The sequence below is a fragment of the Perca fluviatilis genome, chromosome 5 (assembly GCF_010015445.1).
Source record: "Perca fluviatilis chromosome 5, GENO_Pfluv_1.0, whole genome shotgun sequence".
Classification (NCBI taxonomy): Eukaryota; Metazoa; Chordata; class Actinopteri; order Perciformes; family Percidae; genus Perca; species Perca fluviatilis.
This window is the reverse complement of record NC_053116.1, coordinates 7,815,473-7,839,560: the sequence shown is the minus strand read 5'-3', so window position 1 is coordinate 7,839,560 and position 24,088 is coordinate 7,815,473. Positions and strand designations below refer to the sequence as shown.

At 42.1% G+C, this 24,088-nt stretch overlaps 1 protein-coding gene across 4 annotated transcripts in view; it reads left to right on the top strand.

The window, feature by feature from the left end:
- The window catches only part of spryd3 (SPRY domain containing 3), a 66,613-nt gene that overhangs the window by 4,839 nt on the left and 37,686 nt on the right, over nucleotides 1-24,088 (top strand). For all 4 annotated transcript variants that reach the window (XM_039800375.1, XM_039800373.1, XM_039800374.1 and 1 more), the window contains exons 2-6: nucleotides 2,610-2,737; nucleotides 4,086-4,161; nucleotides 8,072-8,196; nucleotides 8,818-8,953; nucleotides 9,086-9,274. In XM_039800375.1, the coding sequence (XP_039656309.1) occupies nucleotides 2,610-2,737; nucleotides 4,086-4,161; nucleotides 8,072-8,196; nucleotides 8,818-8,953; nucleotides 9,086-9,274 (654 nt within the window). The remainder of the gene's footprint in view (nucleotides 1-2,609; nucleotides 2,738-4,085; nucleotides 4,162-8,071; nucleotides 8,197-8,817; nucleotides 8,954-9,085; nucleotides 9,275-24,088) is intronic.

Below are 24,088 nucleotides of genomic sequence, written 5' to 3'. Positions count from 1 at the left end.
TCTATACAGTGCCTTGCGAAAGTATTCGGCCCCCTTGAACTTTTCGACCTTTTGCCACATTTCAGGCCTCAAACATAAAGATATAAAACTGTAATTTTTTTGTGAAGAATCAACAACAAGTGGGACACAATCATGAAGTGGAACGAAATTTATTGGATATTTCAAACCTTTTAAACAAATAAAAAACTGAAATATTGGGCGTGCAAAATTATTCAGCCCCCTTAAGTTAATACTTTGTAACGCCACCTTTTGCTGCGATTACAGCTGTAAGTCGCTTGCAGGTATGTCTCTATCAGTTTTGCACATCGAGAGACTGACATTTTTGCCCATTCCTCCTTGCAAAACAGCTCGAGCTCAGTGAGGTTGGATGGAGAGCGTTTGTGAACAGCAGTTTTCAGTTCTTTCCACAGATTCTCGATTGGATTCAGGTCTGGACTTTGACTTGGCCATTCTAACACCTGGATATGTTTATTTGTGAACCATTCCATTGTAGATTTAGCTTTATGTTTTGGATCATTGTCTTGTTGGAAGACAAATCTCCGTCCCAGTCTCAGGTCTTTTGCAGACTCCATCAGGTTTTCTTCCAGAATGGTCCTGTATTTGGCTCCATCCATCTTCCCATCAATTTTAACCATCTTTCCTGTCCTTGCTGAAGAAAAGCAGGCCCAAACCATGATGCTGCCACCACCATGTTTGACAGTGGGGATGGTGTGTTCAGGGTGATGAGCTGTGTTGCTTTTACGCCAAACATAACGTTTTGCATTGTTGCCAAAAAGTTCGATTTTGGTTTCATCTGACCACAGCACCTTCTTCCACATGTTTGGTGTGTCTCCCAGGTGGCTTTTGGCAAACTTTAAACGACACTTTTTATGGATATCTTTAAGAAATGGCTTTCTTCTTGCCACTCTTCCATAAAGGCCAGATTTGTGCAGTATACGACTGATTGTTGTCCTATGGACAGAGTCTCCCACCTCAGCTGTAGATCTCTGCAGTTCATCCAGAGTGATCATGGGCCTCTTGGCTGCATCTCTGATCAGTCTTCTCATTGTATGAGCTGAAAGTTTAGAGGGACGGCGGGTGTCGTAGATTTGTAGTGGTCTGATACTCCTTCCATTTCAATATTATCGCTTGCACAGTGCTCCTTGGGATGTTTAAAGCTTGGGAAATCTTTTTGTATCCAAATCCAGCTTTAAACTTCTCCACAACAGTATCTTGGACCTGCCTGGTGTGTTCCTTGTTCTTCATGATGCTCTCTGCGCTTTACACGGACCTCTGAGACTATCACAGAGCAGGTGCATTTATACGGAGACTTGATTACACACAGCTGGATTCTATTTATCATCATTAGTCATTTAGGTCAACATTGGATCATTCAGAGATCCTCACTGAACTTCTGGAGAGAGTTTGCTGCACTGAAAGTAAAGGGGCTGAATAATTTTGCACGCCCACTTTTTCAGTTTTTTATTTGTTAAAAAAGTTTGAAATAGCCAATGAATTTCGTTCCACTTCATAATTGGGACCCACTTGTTGTTGATTCTTCACAAAAAATTACAGTTTTATATCTTTATGTTTGAGGCCTGAAATGTGGCAAAAGGTCGAAACGTTCAAGGGGGCCGAATACTTTCGCAAGGCACTGTAGATCTTAGTGCTCCCCTAATACTGGATCTGAAGTCTCTTTTATATAGACCTTAGTGGTCCCCTAATACTGTATCTGAAGTCTCTTTTATATAGACCTTAGTGGTCCCCTAATACTGTATCTGAAGTCTCTTTTATATAGGCCTTAGTGGTCCCCTAATACTGTATCTGAAGTCTCTTTTATATAGACCTTAGTGGTCCCCTAATACTGTATCTGAAGTCTCTTTTATATAGGCCTTAGTGGTCCCCTAATACTGTATCTGAAGTCTCTTTCCCGAAATTCAGCCTTGGTGCAGAATTACAGCCACTAGAGCCAGTCCCACAATGAGCTTTCCTTAGAATGTGCCATTTATGCGTAGCTATTGCGGAGGAGAGAGGGGGGGAGGGGGTGTGGCCTTGACCAACTGCCACTTTGCTTGTTTGAAAGCCATGATGTCTCTCTCTCTCTCATGGGTGGGCCAAATTCTCTGGGCGGGCAAAGCAGAGAAAGGGGAGGTAACCTTGCTCCTTATGACCTCATAAGGAGAAGATTCCAGATCGGCCCATCTGAGCTTTCATTTTCTCAAAGGCAGAGCAGGATACCCAGGGCTCGGTTTACACCTATCACCATTTCTAGCCACTGGGGGACCATAGGCAGGCTGGGGGAATGCATATTAATGTTAAAAAACCTCATAAAGTGAAATTTTCATGCCATGGGACCTTTTTAAGAAATTTAAAAAAACTATATCTAAGTTTCCAACCGAGCCCCCCCACTGTAACTGTAAACGTCTTATAAATATATTAAACACTAATTCTGAGTGGCTTTGGCCCGGCGGGGGCAACTCAGGCCCGTTGGGGAAACCCATAGTCTTGGCACTGTAATTCAGTTTCCTCTTAGCTGTGATTTTCTTCATCAGGCAACAAACAACCATGGCAGAAAACGTAGCACAACCTGCTGAACTTAGTGGTTCACTGTCCCATGTTCTTGATTTCAGATGGATGACATCAACGTACTACACCACAGATGCCTCCTGAATCTGAGGCGTCGAATCCGCGATATAGGGGATGGGCGCCCCGCACAGGAACGATACATGAGGTTACAGAAGGATGGAGACACACTCAGGTCAGCCTGTTCTCAAACTGATGTGATCATGGGGCTTTGTTGGATTGGGTTTATACAGCAAGATGCTTCTGTCTTATATCGTGTTTGTTTCTCTGTCTTGGTTTCCCATGTGCCAAGTCATTGGCGGCCTTTTTATAATGAGTGGCAAAACGTGTTTTATTACGCATTTCAAAATTTTTCCTCTGCTGTGTATGTTTTGCCTAGCAAGATATTGGCTCAGAAATTCCTATTTTATAATCATTCTTATGGGCTATGTGTTTCTACTCATTTAAAGCTACATTGTGTAAGAATTTCTCCCATCTAGCGGTGAAATGGTATATGACAACCAACTTCATATTACTTTCTAGCCCCTCCCATTCCGAGCGCGTTTTAACTCCTACGGGCGTATTATTCCAACAAGTACGACTTCGTCTGTGAGAGTTCCTTCCAGTGTAATAATAGTTTTATGTTATTTTGGTACCATTTCATTGCTAACCTCAGCTATCAGATTCCCAAACATATGCAAGCTAATGTTAGTAAAGTATCAGTGCTATCGTTATTCTGTATATTGTACGAGATTAATGGTTACAGCGTAGGAGAGAAGCGACGGAGGTTTTGTGTTTTTTTTAATATATTTCTCTGAGCAGTATGAACAATGTCAATATGAAACCGAAATTAGCTCGGAGTATCTCCAATGTGACACGCAGCTGTTCTAGCTGTAGCTAGTCTATGTTACAACTGCACATGACGTGAGTTGTCTCCCAGGGAAATCGCGACATTACGTTTATGTTACAAGATAGACAATCCTTTTTCATCATTGACGCGAGGAAAAGTATCCTAGACGTCGTTCTAGCGTTATCCACAACAATGCTATAGTTAGCCAAGCAACTATAAAACTTTGGGGGGCTCTGATGGGTTGTAGGTCTATCCAATTGAGTGCAGAGGCATTTTCTTTCCTGGTTCGGTTGAAACAAGCCCCATAATCACAGCCCAATGGAGCAGCATCAGACTCCTATTCTGACTAGAATCTGAGTCTGACCACGTCAGGCTAAAACATCCCTTCTTTTCTTATGTAAAGCTGATGTACGTCATAGCTTATAAAACAGTAACAGCCAGTAATCATGTGCATGTCATTTGATATATCTGTCTCTAATCCAGCTAAGGAGGGGTTCTATGTAATGGTTAATAACGGGTCCATATTTTAGGCTCATTTCTGTTGCACATGTCTGGTGCATCTGATGATCATAGTGATAGTGTCTCGGCAGTCTTTCGACGAAAAGATGAGGCCGTTCTTCAAGACGTTTCTGACTGTGCAATGCAGCACCTATTCGAAGTCACCTTTTGTTAACCTGTAATTTCTTCTCTGTAGTTACCAAGGGAACTCCGAAGAGGTGGGTTGCTATGTGGCAGGCCACCCTTTATCGAAGGGAAATTGCTACTTTGAGGTAAGGCTCATTGACGGCGATGCTGCAAATCAGCGTCTGACATTGTTATTGTAGCCGAGTTCTGATTTTGAGTTGCAAGACCTGACCGTTCTCTAACTGTGTTGCTTTTTGTGCGTCTACTTTGTTTGGGTATATGGTAATCATTCAAAAACAAGAAGACTGTTTTGTCCTCTGCACAATCATTCATTTTGAAATGTTGGGGTGGGGGGAGAGGGGAGGGGGGGGAGGGGGATTATTCACAATATGATACGCTTACCACATACCATCGCCCCTGTGTGTGCCCAATATTGCTTTACCATCCAGCCAGCAATTTTATCCCCTGGAATCCCATGGCTGACAATTTTCTTAACTTCATATTAAATCCTAAGCGCCCCCCTACAGTCCCAGTTCACCAGTGCAAAACCACTACCTCAAGAATGTCCGAGCTGCAGTGGAATGAGGGATAGGGTGTGGGTTAGGCGGTATCTTTTGAGCACAAAGATTAGTCTAACACACAGTGTTGTCAGCAGACAGACAGACAGACAGGCAGGCAGACTGGCAGCAGGAGAAACTATTGGACATTTATTTAGCATTTATTTCTGTTTCAGGCCATTCTAATAGTTCCTATCCATACAGGAGAAAGGTATTTTGGTTATATAGCACAGGGAAGTTGCGAGAGTTCAGTCATAAATTGGGTGCAGAGGGCTGCAGTGTGTAATTTATGAGCCAGCTTGTTTGTTGACGGTGCGCGTCAGAGCAGGCCTTGTGACGTGTGGTTATGAGAGGGCAGGTGAGGCAGTTTTTAGGCTTCAGGACATTGGGCTATACATTATGCTGTGAACCTGCGTCATTCTGCCGAGCTGCAAATAGAGCCAGACAGGACCGTGCAGCATCAGTGTAAATGATTTTCTTCTTCCACCATTCTTTTCAGACTTCTTTCATTTTTTTTTTTTTTTTTGAAAAGAAGCCCCACTTTAGACATATTTTGAAACATTTCAGATCTGCTTCAGTGAGATTTTGAACAGGCCGACCATGTGATTTGACGTTATTTGTCGTTGCTGTGTGGTGTCCCAGATTTGTGCCAGATGTGATATTTCTCTTAAATGTGATTTTTTTTTTTTTTTTTTTTTTATATTATTTTTTTTCAAACTCTCATCTGACCTCAGGATCACTCCCTCTACCTCCCTAGAAAGAACATCTTAACGATAACGTTTATATTCAAATAAGAATCCCATTTGCAGCCTGATAGATGTCTCTGACATTTAAACGAGTGAATTTTAGTGTGGTCGTTACCCCAGAGTTTTATGCTACATTATTCTCCACTGTGTGACGCACATGCTGTCAGTTTCCCAGATCTCTCGGCAAAAAAAAAAATTTGGGAGCGACTATTCTGATAAAGGTCAGGCTTCTGTCGACGTCTGCGTCACCGCTGTCCTCGTGTTTCTCCTCGTTCTGCCTTTCGCAAAGGAATCCATTTCACCTCCGTCGCTGCTGCTGCACTTTCTCCAGTTTTCATCATCCGTCTTCCTCAAGTCGAGCCGAACATCTGCAGCATTCCACGTGTTTTAATAGATTTATTCGAACAGAAATTCATATCAACATAACTAAACGGCTCATCAGCGAGCACATTCCTGCTCTTTTTTTCTTTTTTTTCCCCTCCATCTCACATGTATTTTAGCTTTTTTTTTCAATCGCACAGACACAAATAGTATTTTAACAGTTGACATGTGGAAGTGATGACCTGCTAAGAAGTTAGTTATTTCACCAAGCAGGGGTATAGGAGTATTATCCTTTAAGTGCAAGACTGAAAAAGGAATCGGTCCTGGAATTTTTAGTTGGAGAAAACCAAGAAGTTTGGTATCCCATCACATGAGCTGTCATGCAGGGCCAGCGACTTTGGGGGGTCTGGGCTGAAGACGGAGGTAGAGAATGAGGGAGGCGGATAAGTGGGGAAGGGGAGAAAGACATGCAAGGAATGATACAGAGGCAGCGTATTTAGACGAGAGAGAGAAATAACCAGGAAAAGTCACTGACAATGACAAAGGAAGGGAACAAATGCAGACTCGTTATTCTCCCGTGTTGGCCTGCATTACCTTTCACCTAATTCTGCTTGGTAGTGTGTGTCATTTTTTTTGCTCCGATTGGCCTGAACTAGCAGGCTGGCGTCATGTCGGAGGGGAGGAGGTGACGGTGGGGTTTTTTCCCCCCCTGATGCCACCGGGGCTCTGGAAGAGGGAGGTGTGGGGTATAAAATGTTCATGCTACAATTATTGTGGCCAGAAATGTCACAGTAAACGGTATTATCATGGTAATCGTCAAACTTTGCTGGAATTGCACCCACCCCGTGATTGTCTTGGATTTAATTAAACCTAACAAACTGAACAGGGAGCTGCATTTTGCAGCTTTGTTAGACATCAGATATGCTAAAACACCAGAGACAGCTGACTGAAATTTACTTTAAATACAGTGCAGTGGCTGTGTCTCTTAGAATGTGTGCACCCATTTAAGTGTTAACATGTTCGGATTTCTTTTGGATGTAAATGGTTGCGAAATAACCAACCAATTATTTTCATTCCTTATATCAATATATGGTAGTGTTTTGTTGCCGGTATTTTGGGGTTTCTGATCTAACCCACCTGTCTATAAGACTTTGTAAAGTGCAAGTGCATTGTAGTAAGTGTTTCCTGCTGGGTGTTACACAGTTAAAAGGCCGAGCTTTAGAACATAATAGAGAGAGAGCCTGCAAAACAGTAGTATGGTGTTGTGTTCACGGTGCCCTCTGAAAAATGTGTTAATCACAGCAATGACGGCAATAGAAATAGCTGGCGGTATGCAGTAAAACCGGTACACCGGCCCATTTCTACTCTGGACAGCTTAACATCCGCACAGGGAGTCAGACTCTGGGCAGACAGAATGAGGGCTACAAAAGGCAGAGATTTACTAGGGGGCTAGACTTTTCCTAAGTCTGGTTTTTCATTGAGGGTGAAGTTTCAACAATATAAGACATGTTTTCATTTCTGCTCTCTGCTGTAAATTCATGCTGTTTTTCTTTTAGAAATACCTTTTTCAATTCAACCCACATAAGTAAATACACCCTTGCTAAAGTTGAATAAAAAGAGGAATAAAAAAAATCATCTTTTGGAAATTGATCTCAATGCCTTAATTAAAAAAATGAGGAAAAATCCTACCTTTTTAAGGACACCAGCTTTCTTTGTGAATGAATAATGTATCGTAAATAAATAAATGTTCTTCCTTAAAATACAGGGGGCGTGAGTAACTACACCCCTATGTTAAATTCCCATAGAGACAGGCAGATTTTTTTTATTTCTAAAGGCCACATAGCCCCCCATCATCACATACCCTTCACCATACCTAGAGATTGGCATGGGGTACTTTCCATAAGCTAATCTCTCAATGCAAATCAAACCAGCTATTAGGATAACTGAAATCAAACCATGCCAATCTCTAGGTATGGTGAAGGGTATGTGATGATGTGGGGGGGCTATTTTAATTCCAAAGGCCAAGGGAACTTTATCAGGATGCATAGTATCCTGGATCCATGACATAACTGGCCTTTTAATAATACAAATCTGCCTTCCTCTATGGGAATTTAACATAGGGGTGTACTGACTTATGCCCCCTGTATTTTAAGGAAGAATATTTATTTATTTACGATTTATTCACAAAGAAAATCTTTGTCCTTAAAGGTTGGATTTTTCCTTTTTTTTTTTTTTTCATTAAGGCATTGAGATCAATTTCCAAAAGATGATATTTTTTTTTTTTATTCCTCTTTTTAGTCAACTTTAGCATGGGTGTATTTACTTATGCTGAGCACTGTACGAGAGTAAGATCTATAAAGGCCTCCTCCAAGCGTGGCAGTCATGCCACAGTTGCAGTTACTGTGTGTGTGTGTGTTTTTATGTGTGTGTAGGTGACAATAGTGGACACAGGGGTGAGGGGGACCATTGCTGTGGGCCTGGTGCCTAAATTCTACAGGCTGGACCACCAGCCTGGCTGGCTGCCATATTCTGTAGCTTACCACGCTGACAACGGCAAGTAAGTCAAACCACAGTCAGATATTCACTACAGTACAGCATTGGTTTCTTGCATGGTTTGAGAAAATGGATTGTGGCCTGTTGGTGCTGCATCCACACATAGCTGCATCATCCCTATGTCATTCTCCTCAGCCCTTCCTTTTTTTATTGGCATTTTTCTCTGCCATAAAAGTTGCTTGTCACAGAAATGGAATATATGTCATAATGGCTCTGAACTTTGCACGCCTATTAATTATTTAGTCTATAGACTTATAGTAGTAGAAAAGAAATAAAGTAGAAAATAGTGAAAAATGCAGATTGCAATTTCTCCTTTTTCTGACCAATAGTCCAAAACCCAAAGAACCCAAAGAAAGCAGCAAATCCTCATAATTGAGGAGCTGGAACCAGTGAGTGTTTTGCATTTTTGCTCTATAAATGACTTCTATGTTACTCTACTGGTATCGTAAACTTCCAGGAGAGAACACAAGAAGGAAGCTTACCAATGACAGTTATTGCCGTCTACGAAGAGATCACTCTGTCACTTCACAAGCAAATCATTTGGAACGGTTATTTTTTTTTTTTTTTGTGCAGTCACTAGCTAGCTTTTATGTTATAAAGATTTCTATCTCTTCACTCTTCCCAGGTTATACAATGGCAACCCCGTGGGACAGCAGTTCGGGCCAAAGTGTGCGCGTAATGACCGCATTGGCTGCGGAATACACTCCGAAAATATTGAAGCAGGTCTTACAACAGTCTTTTTTACCAAAAATGGCAAGGAGGTAGGTGTTTTTTAAACACTGACATTCTGTAATGCTTTTATTTCAAACGTGCACTAGCAGAACTGTCTGTGTGTATAGTGTTGTCTCTTGTTTCTCCACCCATTGTTTCCTTACGTCCTTCTCCTGTTGCAGGTTGGTTCAGTAGAGGTTCCCGCGTCGGCAGAGGGGCTGTTCCCCGCCGTAGGGATGCACTCCATGGGGGAAGAGGTGAAGGTTGACCTGCAGGCTGAGTGGGTCCTGGAGGAAGATGACAGTATGATGATGGTGGACAGCCATGAAGATGACTGGGGGCGGCTTTACGACGTCAGGGTTAGCGGCACGGTAAGAAGTAGAAAGAAGTAGAAAAAGACATTTTTGGGGACGTGAGAACAGAGGTCACTGTTCTGTGCAATGTGTAGCTTAGCTTAGCACAAAGATGGCAAGTTTGTGACCGTGTTGTTCGCACCACTAAGCAGCTTCATTACCATACTGGTAGTCTATCTCGGCGACGTTTCATTTCTGGGATTTTTCCAGTGCACCCGGAAATTCCACCGGATGTCCCTCATTTTGGCCGGATGTCCGTTACCTTCCTCTTTTCTTTGTGTTGGCGTTCTATACTCCAGTGGATTTCTGAGGACTACGGCGAACTGCTCCTCAGATCTCTGCAGGGTAAATCCAGACAGCTAGCTAGACTATCTGTCCAATCAGAGTTCCACGAGCACGTTCCTCCCCCCAATCCTGAAATTTTGTGTGGACTAGCCAGACCCTCCTCCGCAGCGCTGCGGAGAAAGGTCTGGCAATGCTGGTTTTCAATTGCCCATATGAGCTGGCTGAAGGCTGGAGTCAGTTCCAAGTAGGACTGCAAGTAACAATGATTTTAATCATCAATAATCTGTTAGGGCTGCCGCCTAAACCTCAATAATTTGATTAATTTGTTTCAGAAACCTCAGAGTTTAATCTCATGTAGAACGTATTTATTATTTATTTTTTTCTTAAAAAAAAAAAAAAAAAGCTGAGTTGGATACTAGCATGGCAGGCTGTAAATGTTTACGAACTGAATCTTGTCTCAGAATTACCTAACTACAAACCAAACAGAAGACGGGTAATTAAAATGCAGGGAAGCATGACTCGTTTCTGTTTGCTGCTCCGAAAATCAGCTAAATTACTTTTGAACCAAACGCTGACAGAACCTCCTCTGCCGGCCTCCAGTGTGACTCTTAAGTTGTCAGCAGCCCAGCAGGAGAGGCGCTCCGTGGTGCGCTAGGAATTTTTCTAACATAACTATGACCTGGACGCACGGTGAGGTGTTGACCTTCTTTTAAATCAAGGGGACACACTACAGGCAAAACATTGTTTTTTCATGCACTGGTCTTATTTGAGATATATTTGCGCTCTTTTGCTTCCATAACATGTCTTCTTTAAGACTTAGATTTCTCACCAAATTAACTAAAAGTTGGTATTGGACGGTGCCTAATTTGCATATTTAAACCTACAATTTTAGACAACTTGCAAAACAAAAGAAATTATGTTTCCTACTCTAAGTAATCAACTGGGGAAATGTGATGGTGATATATATTAGTTTACCCCATTCACCTGCAGTGTCTTATCTTCAGTTTTACAGTACATTATCTTTTAAAGGCCATTTTCTCAAAATCTTCTCATATTTTGAGCCAGAAATCTCCACTTCAGTAGCACGTAACTTCCACCAAACTTTGCACTTTTCATTCCTATCTATATTCTGCAGTGTTGTATAAAGTACTAGAAAGCAATACTTGAGTAAAAGTACAAGTATTGTACTAGAAAAAGACGTGAAAGTTACCTTTTAGGATATTGCTTAAGTAAAAGTCTTAAAGTATCTGATATATACTGTACTTAAGTATCAAAAGTAATTTTCTGATATTTAATGTACTTAAGTATTTGAAGTAAAAGTAAGTTGTTTTTTTTTGTTTTTTTTTAAAGCAAGCGGTTAGAACTTTTATTGTGGCTTTCTTATAGTAAAGCATAAAGCATATTCAGGGTTCCCATATCTTCTTAATCTCACTCATCAAATCAAAATTGCATTCTTTTCTAGGACTTTTCAGGCACAATTCTCTTAAGTTCAAAGAACAAACAGCATATTTTTAGAGCTGACATCAATGTACAGAAACATTTCTTGCAACACGGGTGTATGACGTTATCTTCACCACTACCCTGTTCACCGAGTTCACCACTATCGTCGGGGTGGTCGCAGGGCTCAACATAAAAAAAAATTCCCACTGGCCCCCGGGGCCAGTAGATCAGAGTTTTGCTGGCCCCTTCTACATTTTTACTGGCCCTGAAAGAAATATCATAGGTATGATTGGAAAAGGACAAAAATGCTTTAGAAAATGGTTCTAACCCAGCTAGCCACTGCCACTGGATGTTGTGCCATTAGCAGCAAAGCTAGACCAGGGGTCATCAACTACATTTTTTCCAAGGGCCAGAATGTTTTTAAGCAGACACTCCAGGGGCCGGACTTTCAAATAAAGAAAATAAAATTATACCTAATACGCATCATCTTGTTTGATATTTTCACTTTCTTACTAAATTAATGCTATATTTTTTACATTAGTAAGCAAACCCCTAAAAACATGGAAATCCATAATGATAACTAGATAGGCTACTTAACTAGAAAATGATTAGTCCTGTATGCCTAATTTGAAATAAGACAATGTTGTTGATAAATAATACGTCAAGAATGCAAGAATGAAGAACACGTCATTCACGTGCATATTAAGTAGCCACATGTATTTGTTTTGGTCTTAATTCAATTCAATTTTATTTATAGTAGTTATCTCGAGACACTTTACAGATAGAGTAGGTCTAGACCACACTCTATAATTTACAAAGCCCCAACAATTACAGTAATTCCCTCAAGAGCAAGCATTAGCAGTGGCTATCGCGACAGTGGCGAGGAAAAACTCCCTTTTAGGAAGAAACCTCGGCAGACCCAGACTCTTGGTAGGCGGTGTCTGACGGGGCCGGTTGGGGGTGTGATGAACAGTGGTGATAATAGTCACATTAAAGATAGTGGAACAGTGACTTTGAAGGTAGTCGTTGTAGTTCATGTCATAGCAGGGCACATCGTGACATAATGAGTAGTGCAGTCTCCTATACCGGATCCTGACTACTCTGTGCGTATGAACATCACAGCAGGACGTTGCGGGATGAAACGTGGCGCTGCAGAGCTTAAAATACATCCATAGGTTTACCGCTCCAGCGGAGAGGATGGCTCGTTTAGACAACAGCTACGTTTACAAGAGTTTGTCCAAAGTTCATGATTGGTTGCAAATTAAGACAAACTGTTAGACTACAAACTTACATCTTTCCTTTTAGCTCGTTTGTAAAGTCGCTATTTGCAGAGTAGAGCTGTGTTTGCACAGCGCGGTGGACGAGAGTGGGCAGCGCAGACTGAAATATCAGTTTCAAGTGTTTCTGCCTGTAGAACAGGTACGTAGGTTATTGATAAGTATTGACTCTTTAATCATGGAGGTTTTATTGTAGGCTACCTACTTACAGTAACGAGTGTAGCGTTAGTTCATCTGCGCCATCGGCGGTAAATAATCCTCGGTAACGTTTCCAGTCAGTGCATGTGCTGCGTGAAGTAATTAACGCACACACCAGTGACTGTGGCTGCAACCAGCCCGACATACGTTTTTACTGGCCCCGGGCCATCGGGCCATTGCTTATGTCGAGCCTGGTCGTCTACGATAACGGGAGGTCCTCCAGTAGGTGCTCGCGCTTCCATGGAAGTTTCAGTTGTGCGTCCTCCTCCTCCTTTAGCAACAAACAAGCGCTGAAATAGAGCGTGCGGAGCGTGCGTAATGCAATCTAGGAGCAGTGATTCGCCAAACCTCCCTTATTGCAGTCGCACACATTTCTTCTAATTTAATTTTTTAGTAACGAGTAACGAAGATGCTTAGTGTAAATATAATGGAGTAAAAGTATACATTTTATCTACGAAATGTAGTGGAGTAAAAGTGAAAGTTGACATAAATTTAAATAGCGAGGTAAAGTACAGATACGTGAAATTTCTACTTAAGTACAGTAACGAAGTATTTGTACTCCGTTACATTACAACACTGATATTCTGAAGGTTTTTACAGAGGGGGTTTGTTCATACTGTATATCATTCAGAGCCTGATTCATACAACACTCTATCCTAAAAACATGCTATCTTTTTATGGCTGTTGGCAGTATTTTCTGATTTATGGAGTGATAAAAAGAGATTGCAAAATCCCCCGTTGTAGAAACTCTTGACTCTTTAATATGTCAACAAAATGAAACCACAATTTTGAACAAGAATTTTGAACTGGCTCCATCCAATGTTCCGATTTCTGCTCTGGAAATGTATGCAAATGAGCACACTTAACAAGGTAATGCATTACTTGTATATTCAAACAATACATTTCAGAAAACTTCTTATACAAAAAAGTATCAACTTTTCAACTGGGAAAGTTTCATGGTGATATGAAATAGTTAAAAATGTTTACCCTATTCAGCTCTAGTGTCTCCCCTAATCGTTGAGACCACATGTGTCAAACTCGAGGCCCGCTGGCCAAATCCGGCCCCTTGTAGATTTAGATCCGTCCCGTATATCAATTTGGGTTCGCAATACCTTTTGGCCCACCTAGTTGTGCGCCAAACCAAATTACTAAACTGCAATTACAAGACATTCAAAGCAGAATATGTCAGATTTGCCGACTCTGAGGCTCAGAAATTCCCCCAGAAGGAACTCTTTTGATGACTTTTGTAGGGCTTCGTGTCAACAAAAAATGCGACAAAAAGCGTACAAAAATGTCGGGGGGGAAAAAGCAACACGTTTACAAAAAGGTGACCAATATCTGAGAAAGCCACAAAAACGTTGGCACAAAAATGAAGAAAAAAAGCTATCAAAATGTAAAAAAAAAAACAAGTGACATACGGTAACAAAAGCACGTCAATAAACTCTACATGTCCGGCCCTTGGTGTGATTCTCTTTTTCCAGTGTGGCCCCCTAGGGAAAATTAGTTTGACACCCCTGGTTTAGACGATAAAATATTAAAATGTGAAAAACTAGTACTACTAATTAGCAGAGCTTAAAGTGAATTGCTTACTGTAGCCAAACAAACTACAAACCAGTCATTCGTCTGAGACCGAAAAGCAAACAGATACTTACTTACTTTCAGTAATGGTGAACATAATGGTGTAGCATTAGCCTGACGTGGTCCTACTCAGATTCTAGTCAGAATGTGAGTCTGAAACTGCTCCACTGGGCTGTGATTATGGGGCGTATTCCAACCGAACCAGGGAAAAAAATGCCTCTGCATTCATTGGATAGACCTCCAACCAATCAGAGCAACGGAACTCAACACTGTGTATCGTCTCCATAGCAACCACTCTTTGCACAATGCATTCGTTCTAACTTCCGACTTTTAGACTTTTTTTTAAAGCTGGATATATCATTTGTTTCTTGTAAATATAAATGTGGACGTTAGTGATATTGACATGCTCGCTACAGTTGCGTTTCTAGAGATGAATCGGCGAAAACACGTTTTATTTCTCTGATTCACGGCTTTGTTCTAGCGCCGGCGGTCCCTCTCTTCAGTCTCTCTCTATGTCTCTCCACCATATAACGCTCTCTCTCTTCAGTCTCTCTCTATGTCTCTCCACCATATAACGCTCTCTCTCTTCAGTCTCTCTCTATCTCGCTCCACTATATAACGCTACTGTGCTTTCGGGCAGTTGTTGAGGCTCCTCCGCTGAGGATTTTAAAATGAATGCGCTGTCGATATCTTCTGTAACAGACGCGATGGTGGAATCTACACATCTCAACAAATTCAACCCAAGCGTTCTTTGGTAACGTGATTGATTCCGTTACTGTTGATGATCTGTCCGACAATCTGATTGGTCCAAACAGATCCTGTTCGGGCAATAATTGCTTCTCAACGGAGCGACTCCAGACCGACCTCGAATTTTGTGGGCGGGGCTATTAGTTCGGCTGGCATCCAGGCTAGTGTAGCATACCAGTATATAAGTTCTTCATTGCGTTCCTTTTGTTGTGAAAAAAAGAAAAGAAAAAAGTACGTCACATACAGTATATGTAATGTGTTTTTCTAGCATATGTCTTTTGAATGGGGCAGATTATAGTGTGGCTTTTCTGTACTTTTGCGTGGTTGTTGCCTGTTCCCCGTGTTTTTGTGCTCTTACAAGATCCTTCAACTGCCTGTTCTTTAGCAAATCCTTCTTTGTTGACAACTGTACTTAATGCTTAAGCAAGAAAGGCTCAGTGATCTACTTTTCAGTAGCCGCGGCCATGTATTGTGATCTATCAAAGCCGTTTTCTTTGCAAACTGGTTAGGTGCAGTTGCTGCTCGCTCTCTCTTTCTCTCTCTCTCTCACAAAGTGAATGAAGGAATGTAAAGACTTAAGGGTATATAATTAAAGCATTACGCAGCAAGATAATGTACAGTGCTGAACTAAACGCTAAACTATAAATCTGTACGATTCCTTCACCAGAGGCATCTGTGGCAAGCCCCATATATAGTGACAGACATGGATGATTTTGGTCCCCAAGGCCAGTGGCTCCCAACTATTTTCCTTTTTAAAGGACCCCTTCTACATCATTGAGTAAACTGATGACCCCTGACATGTGACGTATTACCCAATATCACAAATTTGCCTCCAGGGAGCTTTACAATATGTACAGCCATACGCCACCCTCTTATCTTTAGACCCTCGACTCACAGAGGAGGGATCCTCTTCCAGGATCCTCTCACTGGACATGGTAAACAGTATACCTGCCAAACATTTAGCATTATATCATTTAGCTCAAAGCACTTCTGTGCCAGAGTTTTTTAACCTACATCTTCTGCAACGTTAACGCCTGCGGCCCCCCCACTCTGGAGACATCTGGTAATGTTGCTGACCCCGTTGTAGTTTTAAAATCTCAGCGGTTGTATTGCAGTCCGGACGGGCAGAAATGGAGAACCTTTGGACACAATATCCACTTTCGCGTCCTAAATTAGGTCTTGTCGATCACGATGTGCCCTTCCCTGATTTGTCACACCCCCATCATGTGACCCGTTTCTGGAACAAAACTGACTGATCTGTCTGAATTCGCCTACATGTGCAAGAGCTTTTATTCAATCGATTTAAGATTAAGACATACTTTATTGAAACATACAGTAGTAGTGTGGATGTAGCCTTAGTCTGTCTTTGTTCAACTGTTACACAGTGATTAATACAGACTGATAGTGTTCAAATTACACCGTGGCTTTTGGAAGAGCCCTATTTGTCAGGGTAAGGGCGTGGGACGGTACTGTGCACATGCACACAGAAACGCGCCCACCTACGTGCAAAATATACTATCCATACATTTCGTACATAAGGTGCGCGCCCACGCATGGATGGCCGCATCAGTAATAGACAGCATTGTAGCTTTTAGACACAAATTATCGAAATAAACACACACGTTGACACTTTACTATTCGCCTATTCATTTATTTAAGGGAACCTAAATTTACAGGAAAATATGGGTAGAAAAATGGGCACCAAAAATTAGGATATTTTAGAGGTCCCCCTAAATTTCTGAAATGAGGCTTTCAGGGGAGCCCAGCTCCTCGCAGCTTTCTGTATTGCCTCGTATCTGCCTCGTTGGCGGTAGGGTTATGGGGCTGACGCACCAAGGAGACGGCAAAGGACTAGTGGCGACGAAGCCAGACTCTCGCGTCTCCCGAACCTGCCAACGTACGCTTTTGCTCCTGCGTGAGAAGAAACAACTCGCCGCGACAGCAGACAGGCGGCATTTAAAAAGGCAAACCGGATACTTAAACAGCCGCTGCGATACATACAACAAAACGGCGTCCGAATGCCCGAATCAGCCAGCCGCCGCACGGAGCCTACGGTCCCTCCGCTTCCCTCCCCGCCGAGACGACAGCGGACACCGGAAGATGGGGTGACGGGCGGCCGACGAGCCCCTTGGTGTGTCGGGGCCTTTCTTAGAGGGTTAGGGGGTTAGAGTTCAGGGCTTTTCTCTCAGACACAGACTAAACTATGATTCAAAGTAGCTATTGTGAGCCACTCGAATGGAATTCATTGTTGGCAACAACTGTGTCATCACAATGCTGTATTCCCACCACTTTACAGTAGTGAAACTGTAGCACCTTTGTTCTTTGTGAAGGTGTGAGCTCTCATCGCATCTCCCCAAACTTCAAAACCACAAGACTACAGACAGGTCTCTGACACCGGAGCAATGCAGGCCAGGCTGTGTGTGGGTCCCGAATGCGTTAAACATGTCTATCCACGGTAGCACGCACGCAATACAGAGGCTATCCTCTTTTTCTAAAGGCAGACGGGTCATAAAAGCGGAGCGCTGTGGGTGAGAGGGATGATTCAACCAGCTGTCTTGCTCTCTGTCTTTCTGTCTGTCTCTCCCTTCTGGCACGAACGACGTGTTGGTGGAGCCAAGTGCCTGGCAGTCCACCAGGTTGTAAAAATTCAATAAGTGGAATAACGGGACTCTAAGGAATCTTTTACTCTTTCTCATGTGGTTGGAGGTTTTCACAGCTGGGGTGCCGGCCTGCGTGGTCCGCTCGGCAGTCCAGCAGTGATTTCTTTTTCTTCCCCTTTCTTTTTCAGTTTTCTCCCAGGCTACCATTGGCCTTTTTAGATCCATGATGTACAGTAGTTGTCATTGTGAGGGTTTAAGCGGGTGATAATACTCAAACTGATAAGGCTGTCAAGTTTAGACAAGTGAGAGGATTAAGTGTAGACACTAAAGACGAGGAAGGGTGTGGGACAAGGGTAATAGTAGCTGAGAGAGAGAGAGAGAGAGAGAGAGAGAGAGAGAGAGAGAGAGAGACTGTTTTGTAGAGCAACAAGCGAAAGAAAAGGAAAGCGTGGCAGAGGACTGTCTCAACTTTTCAAAGTGTCTACTTTGGATTTTTTTTTAAACAAAATTCTCTTCTATCCTTGTTTCCTCTCCTATTTCTCATCTCCTCTCACCTTGTTTTCTCTCCTCTCCTTTATCCTAATCTCATCTCCTCTTTCCTTGTTTTCTCTCCTTTTGTCTTTTTAATCAATTCACTTCAATTTTATTTATAGTATCAATTCATAACAAGATTTATCTCAAGACACAGAGGTGTCTTGAGATAGACAAGAGTGGTCTAGACAGAGTAGGTCTAGACCACACTCTATAATTTACAAAGACCCAACAATTCCAGTAATTAATCTCCTCTTTTCTTGTTTCCTCTCCTTCATCCTCATCTCCTCTCCTCTATTCTCAGCTACTATCTCCTTGTTTCTTCTCCTCCCCTCCATCCTCATATCCTCTCCTTTGTCCTTGTTTCCTCTCCTTCATCCCCATCTCCTCTCCTCTATTCTTGTTTGCTCTTCTGCTCTCCTCTCCCCTTCCCTTGTGTCTTCTCCTGTGTCATTCTCTCCTCTCCCCTCCCCTCCCCTCCTCCTACTGTTTGCCATCCATCCAAACAAAACTTCTATGGATTTCAGTAACATTGTACTTGCCCATAGCTGTGAGTTCTATTTTAAGGGACATGGAAATATTTTTCATCCTTTCTCATATGTGCAGCTATGCAACAGATATTTCCAGTCTTGGTGGTTTCCGATGATTTACTGATCTATCATTCAGCTGCCATAGACGAATTACACCTCTCTGGCTCCTCGGCTGTATGTCTCAACTAAAATCACCTCACGAACATTTGGTCAAAACAGGAAAGTAGTTTATACACGTTGCTATTTGGTAAGTGTGGATAATAACTGTTCCATATGATAGCTGTCCTTACTGATTGCTAAGGGGGGTGGGGGGTGACGGAAAAGATTGCTGCAAGATAGATTACTTTTCTAACTGGTATGCTTTTGATGAGGCAGTTCTGAAAAGCCGCAGAATGCACAGTGTACAATGGTGATGGTAGTGACTTGTCTGCAGCTAAGTCTTTGCCTTTGTGAACTGCTTAGATTACAGTTGGGTGGGTTCGGGGGGGGTTCTGCCCACTATAATCGCACCTGCCTCGCCAAATATACCCCCCTCTTGCTTCTATTCTATCTACTAAAGTGTCTTATCTGTTTTATAACTCTCTCTTTCCATTTCTTGTCATCAAATATTGCATTTCCATCATAAATCTTGGCTGTCCTTGAAACCCCTCTGATAAAGTTAGTATAAAAGAAAATTTTCCTTTTCAGGGAGGCAACTTTTTTTTCACTCTGGCCTCTTTCATTTTTTGATAATCCTTTTATTTTGCTACGCTCTTTGTTCCTTTTCAACATTTTAATTACTCATCTGAAGGCCATTTGTTCAGGGTAATGAATACTCTGGCCTCGTGGTTCTACTTGAGTGGAAAACTGAAGTAAATAGAGTGAATTTTAATTTGATGGCTGTGCCCTTGTTGGCTCTGTTTGCCTATAAAGAGTTTCCCTGGGAGCTTTGATATGTGATGAAAGCAGGTTTGTCATTATGTAAAATATAAACATGAACTTCTGATGCCTGCCAAAGCAGCAGCTATCCCCAATTTATTAACTCTGCCAAATAGCAACACACCTTTAAAAAAAAGGAGGTTTATCTCTGCAGTGTGATGACGAGGCTTGAAATACTTTTTTTCTGTGTACATCAGTATCAGAAAAGGTTTTATTGCCACAATAAGTACAAACACACATATTAAACATTAATATGAAATAAACAATAAATACAGAAAAACAAATATAAACATACAAAATAACTGTTGCATAAAAAAAAAGAGGCTGAATGGGTTGAGTGCAGAATTTGCAATGAATATGTAGTATATAGTTACATGCACTGGTGCATGTAACTTTTAAAATGACATACACTATTTATTTATTTTTTTTACCACTATTTGGTGTACGCGTCCCTCTTTCTCTGCATTTTCGCCGCGGCCAGATCAGACCGAAAAAAATCCAACATCGACCGCTGCAACATTTGCTTTTTTTATGACAGTTTTAAATATTAGGAAATCCTCAATGTGTTACATAATGTAATTTGATTCAACTTTCTCTTTCATTTTCTCAACAAACGTTATTGAAAAAGCGTGCGAAAAGTGTATATTGCCTGGGTGTCATGGTCAGTGCGTGAGAGATGCCAGCCCTGCACAACCTATATTTTCTGTATACCAAGTTACGTGCACCGGTGCATGTAGAGGTGAGGATTACATGCACACAGCTCAAATTTGACATGCACTACCGTGCATATGCACATGGTATTCCATGCCCTGCACTACACTGTTAATTTAGCCTCTATTTAGAAACCAAATGATGTTATTTAACAGTAGATTGATGGTAGTCAAGAGCAGAGGATCAGATATGAACAGCTACTACAAAATACAGGAGAACCTTTGGTTTTAACAATATTAAACATTTATACTTTTATTTATTTAACCCATTTTTGGAGATTTAAAAAAATGATCAGATTTGGCCCATTTTTTTAAGATTTTTGTTGGGGCATTTTAGGCCTTTATTTGTATAGGACAGCTGAACACATTTAAGGGGAGAGAGAGGGGGAGTGACATGTTGCAAAGGGTCGCAGGGCAGAGTCGAACCTGCGGCTGCTGCGTCGAGGATTAAACCTCTATATATGGGCGTCTGCTCTACTACTACCCTCTAGCTACCCAGGCGCCCTAGCTTTGGCAAATTCACTAATCTGACAGAGCCTAAAAAAGATAAGAAAAAAGCAAACGCACAGCTTGTTCCTCATTCGCCTCGATGGTATATATACATTACGGTGTTTTAACCACAAATGGTCTCATGCAAGTAAACTTGACCTCTTTGTAACAATAATAATAATAATAATTGCCCTAATCTGACCGAGCCTTCACAATGCCAAAATGGAATGTAATAATATGAACAAACAATAATAGTATTACACTTAGAGATGTGTAAACCTAACAATCACTCAGATAGAGGGCTTGGTTTTAGTGAACAGATGTGTCCTAATGTTGTGACAGCACACTTTCTTTATTTCTGTTAGGGGCGCGCAGCACACTGGGATTAAATAATCTATTGCCGTTATCAGCGGGTGTGTTAAGGGTTGAGATGAGTCACAGCCAGTCACATCACCTCCTATCCTTCCTTTTTAAAAAGCAAGAAGAGAAAACTTTATTCTTTCTTTGGGAAGCACACAATGCTGCCAAGTATAGGTTGTCTTATTTTTTTTTGTTGACTTTCTGGACATATTAAAAGATCAGCCATCCATTATTGTTTAGTTTTCCCTGTCTCTAATGCTGCATAGATTTAGAGCGCCAGTATGTTGACTGAACAAATGTTAGCTGTAGCTAGCTAGCAACACAAATGACCTCACCAGAAACCTTAGTTCTTTCATATTTTTTTATGGTCTCCAGAATCTCTCCTTTTCCTCTTAAATCTGTACATTTATGAAGTTGAAAACACTTTTAAGATCTGCTATTGCACTCACAGAAATTATGTTTACTCCCCACCCCTTAAAACAGATTAGAAAGTGCTTTGCAGCGACCAAAACTAGAAAAATTAGAGCTTTAAATGGTACACTATAGTACAACGGTACCTCAAGGCTGTCTGTGATCACAAGTGCAACAGCCCCCACCCGACCACGCCCAACAGGTTCAACAGACTTTTACCTTACGACCAATAGAGGTCAGTGCAGCAACACTTAGTTAGTTTAGTTACTAATTTACTCTTAAAAGAGGAAAGAATCACTTGACATTAACAAACTGGCAGGCCCAATTTTTTTATATTATTTTTTTAGCATTTTAGGACAGCTGAAGTGACATGCGGCAAAAAGGAGAAAACCTCTATATATGGGCGCCTGCTCTACCAGGTGAGCTACCCAGGCGCCCAGAGGGCCCTATTTTAACGATCTCAGCGCACGGCGTGAAGCGCCTGGCTCAGGTGCGTTCAGGGCATGTACGAATCCACTTTTGCGAGAACAAAGGGTCAGTGTGCACGGTTCAAAAGGGTTGTACTTAGTGTCTTAATTAATCATAGGTGTGTTTTGGGCATAACCATTCAGAGAGTCCTCTCCCATTCCTTTTAAAAGCCAGGCGCGTTTGGACCTTAGCGCATTGCTATTATGATGGCGGATTTGCTAAGCAGGAAAGAGAGATTTTTTCAAGTGAAAGCGCGCAAGCATATCATATAATGGTATTTCACATTGTAATTAAATTTTTTATCTTGTGTGTGCGTGTGCATGTGCGCGTGTGAATCTTGGCACATTTTACTAATGTGCTGTTAAAATAACAATGAAATGCCTGTTATTGACTTAAGACCAGGTCACTTTCTGCTTCCTCAAGATACCGATATGCCAAGAACGCACCCGAACACACCTCCCTGTAGGGCCAGGCGTCAGAGTCGCACAGCTGGGCGCAGGTACATTTGCTATTTAAAGTGCTCATATTATGCTTTTTGGCTTTTCCCTTTTCCTTTATTGTGTTAGATATCTTTTTTGTGCACGTTATAGATTTAGCCCAAAGTCCACCCCAAAGGGAGTTAGCATCTCCAACAGAAAACACTGTTCACAAACTGCTCCAAACAGCTCTATAAGTCCAGCCTTTACTTCAGAGACAAACGTGCGTCACTTTGTAACACGCGTTATAATGCTCGCCTAGCTGCTAGCGTGGCACTCCCTCATACTCTGCTTCTGACTGGCCAGTAGTACTTACTGCGCATGTGCGACTCCTAACAAAGATGGAACAGAAGTGAGATGTCTCACTCTGTAGCTAAAACGGAGAGCTCAACACACAGGGTGAAAAGAGGAGCTGCAGCAATGTGCAGTACAACAAATATATGGTACAATTAAACCACATAAACCTATTCTGGTACAACCTCTAAATACAATTATGAACCTGAAAATGAGCATGATATGAGCACTTTAAATGACGTGGGCGCTGGACGGCAAATTGACAACTGCGTCGGTCTTAAACTAGCAAAGACACTTGCGTCGGGCTTTGGGCTGCGCCGGGTGCAAGATAGGGCCCAAAAGCTGCAGTTTGGATCCTGAGCTCTTCTGACATCTCGAGGCGCTTAACGCTGTTCATTAAGATTTGATTAATGTTTTCAAGTTTTCTGCTTAACACCAGTCAACGAAATGTTCCTTTACAAGTGATCTGACTTCTCGACTTGTATAAGATTACCTCATCGCGCTCACCTTGAGGGATTTCTTTTCTCTACCTTTTGTCATGACTGTCAGCTGAAGGTGTCTTTAGACAAACTCATAAAAATCCACACGCCACCATGCTCCTGCCCTGCTGTTTTCCTTGAGAGGAGACATTTGGCCGGCTCTCCACTGCGTACGTGCGGCTCAGTGCGAACACGAGCCTCCAATCCTCTGCCTCCTGTTGTCACAGCAGTCGCTTTGCCCACCAACTTAATCCCCTCAGCTGCGGATGAGCGGGCCGACAAGTTAAGTGGACAGCACCCGAGTCTGCAGTTTATTAGTTTTCCTAAGTGTACCGGTGCTCCCTCGCAGCCCGTATCCCACATTCACTCCCTCCTCCTCCTCTCCACCGCTCCCCCCTATGTAGAGATTAAAACTTATCAAAATATATGTAGGTTACCCTCTGACACATTTTTCGTGCTGTAAAGGTTACCGGACGTTTTTTTTTTTTTGTTGTTTTTTAAACTTGGCTCCACATTGCAGTGTCCTCTCCAGGGCATCTCCGCACCAATTATTGTCAAGTAATAATCATCATTGTACCTTTTCCATCAGCAAGAGCCAGCTGTAGTACCAACGCCCCTCTAAGGTTGCCTGCTTCCTTCCTTCCTTCCTCTGGGAACAATAGTCAAGAATCCCAACATGACACTGCTCTTGGATGAGAGTTCACAACTTTCCCATCATGTTGTTATGGTTGCATCCTCCCAGGCCTAGCGGTGGCATCATCCCGGTTTTCTTCCATTTCTCTGAACTGAGCTGCGTGAGAAAAGAGGAAACTATGAATGACTTAAAGCAAGGAAAGTCAATGGACTAAGTGGAAGCCAGCTGGTTGTGGCAGAGACAAGATCACCGGAGTGAAGCCTGATTTATAGACTCGGCAGGAGTCCTACCGGGATTTAAAGTTGAGCGCCAGGTTTCACCAACATTAGATCCATGTATTGTACATGATCTGCAGGCCCAAAAGGAATCTGCTGAATTTTTTGTATCCCTCCAATTTTCAGCGGTGA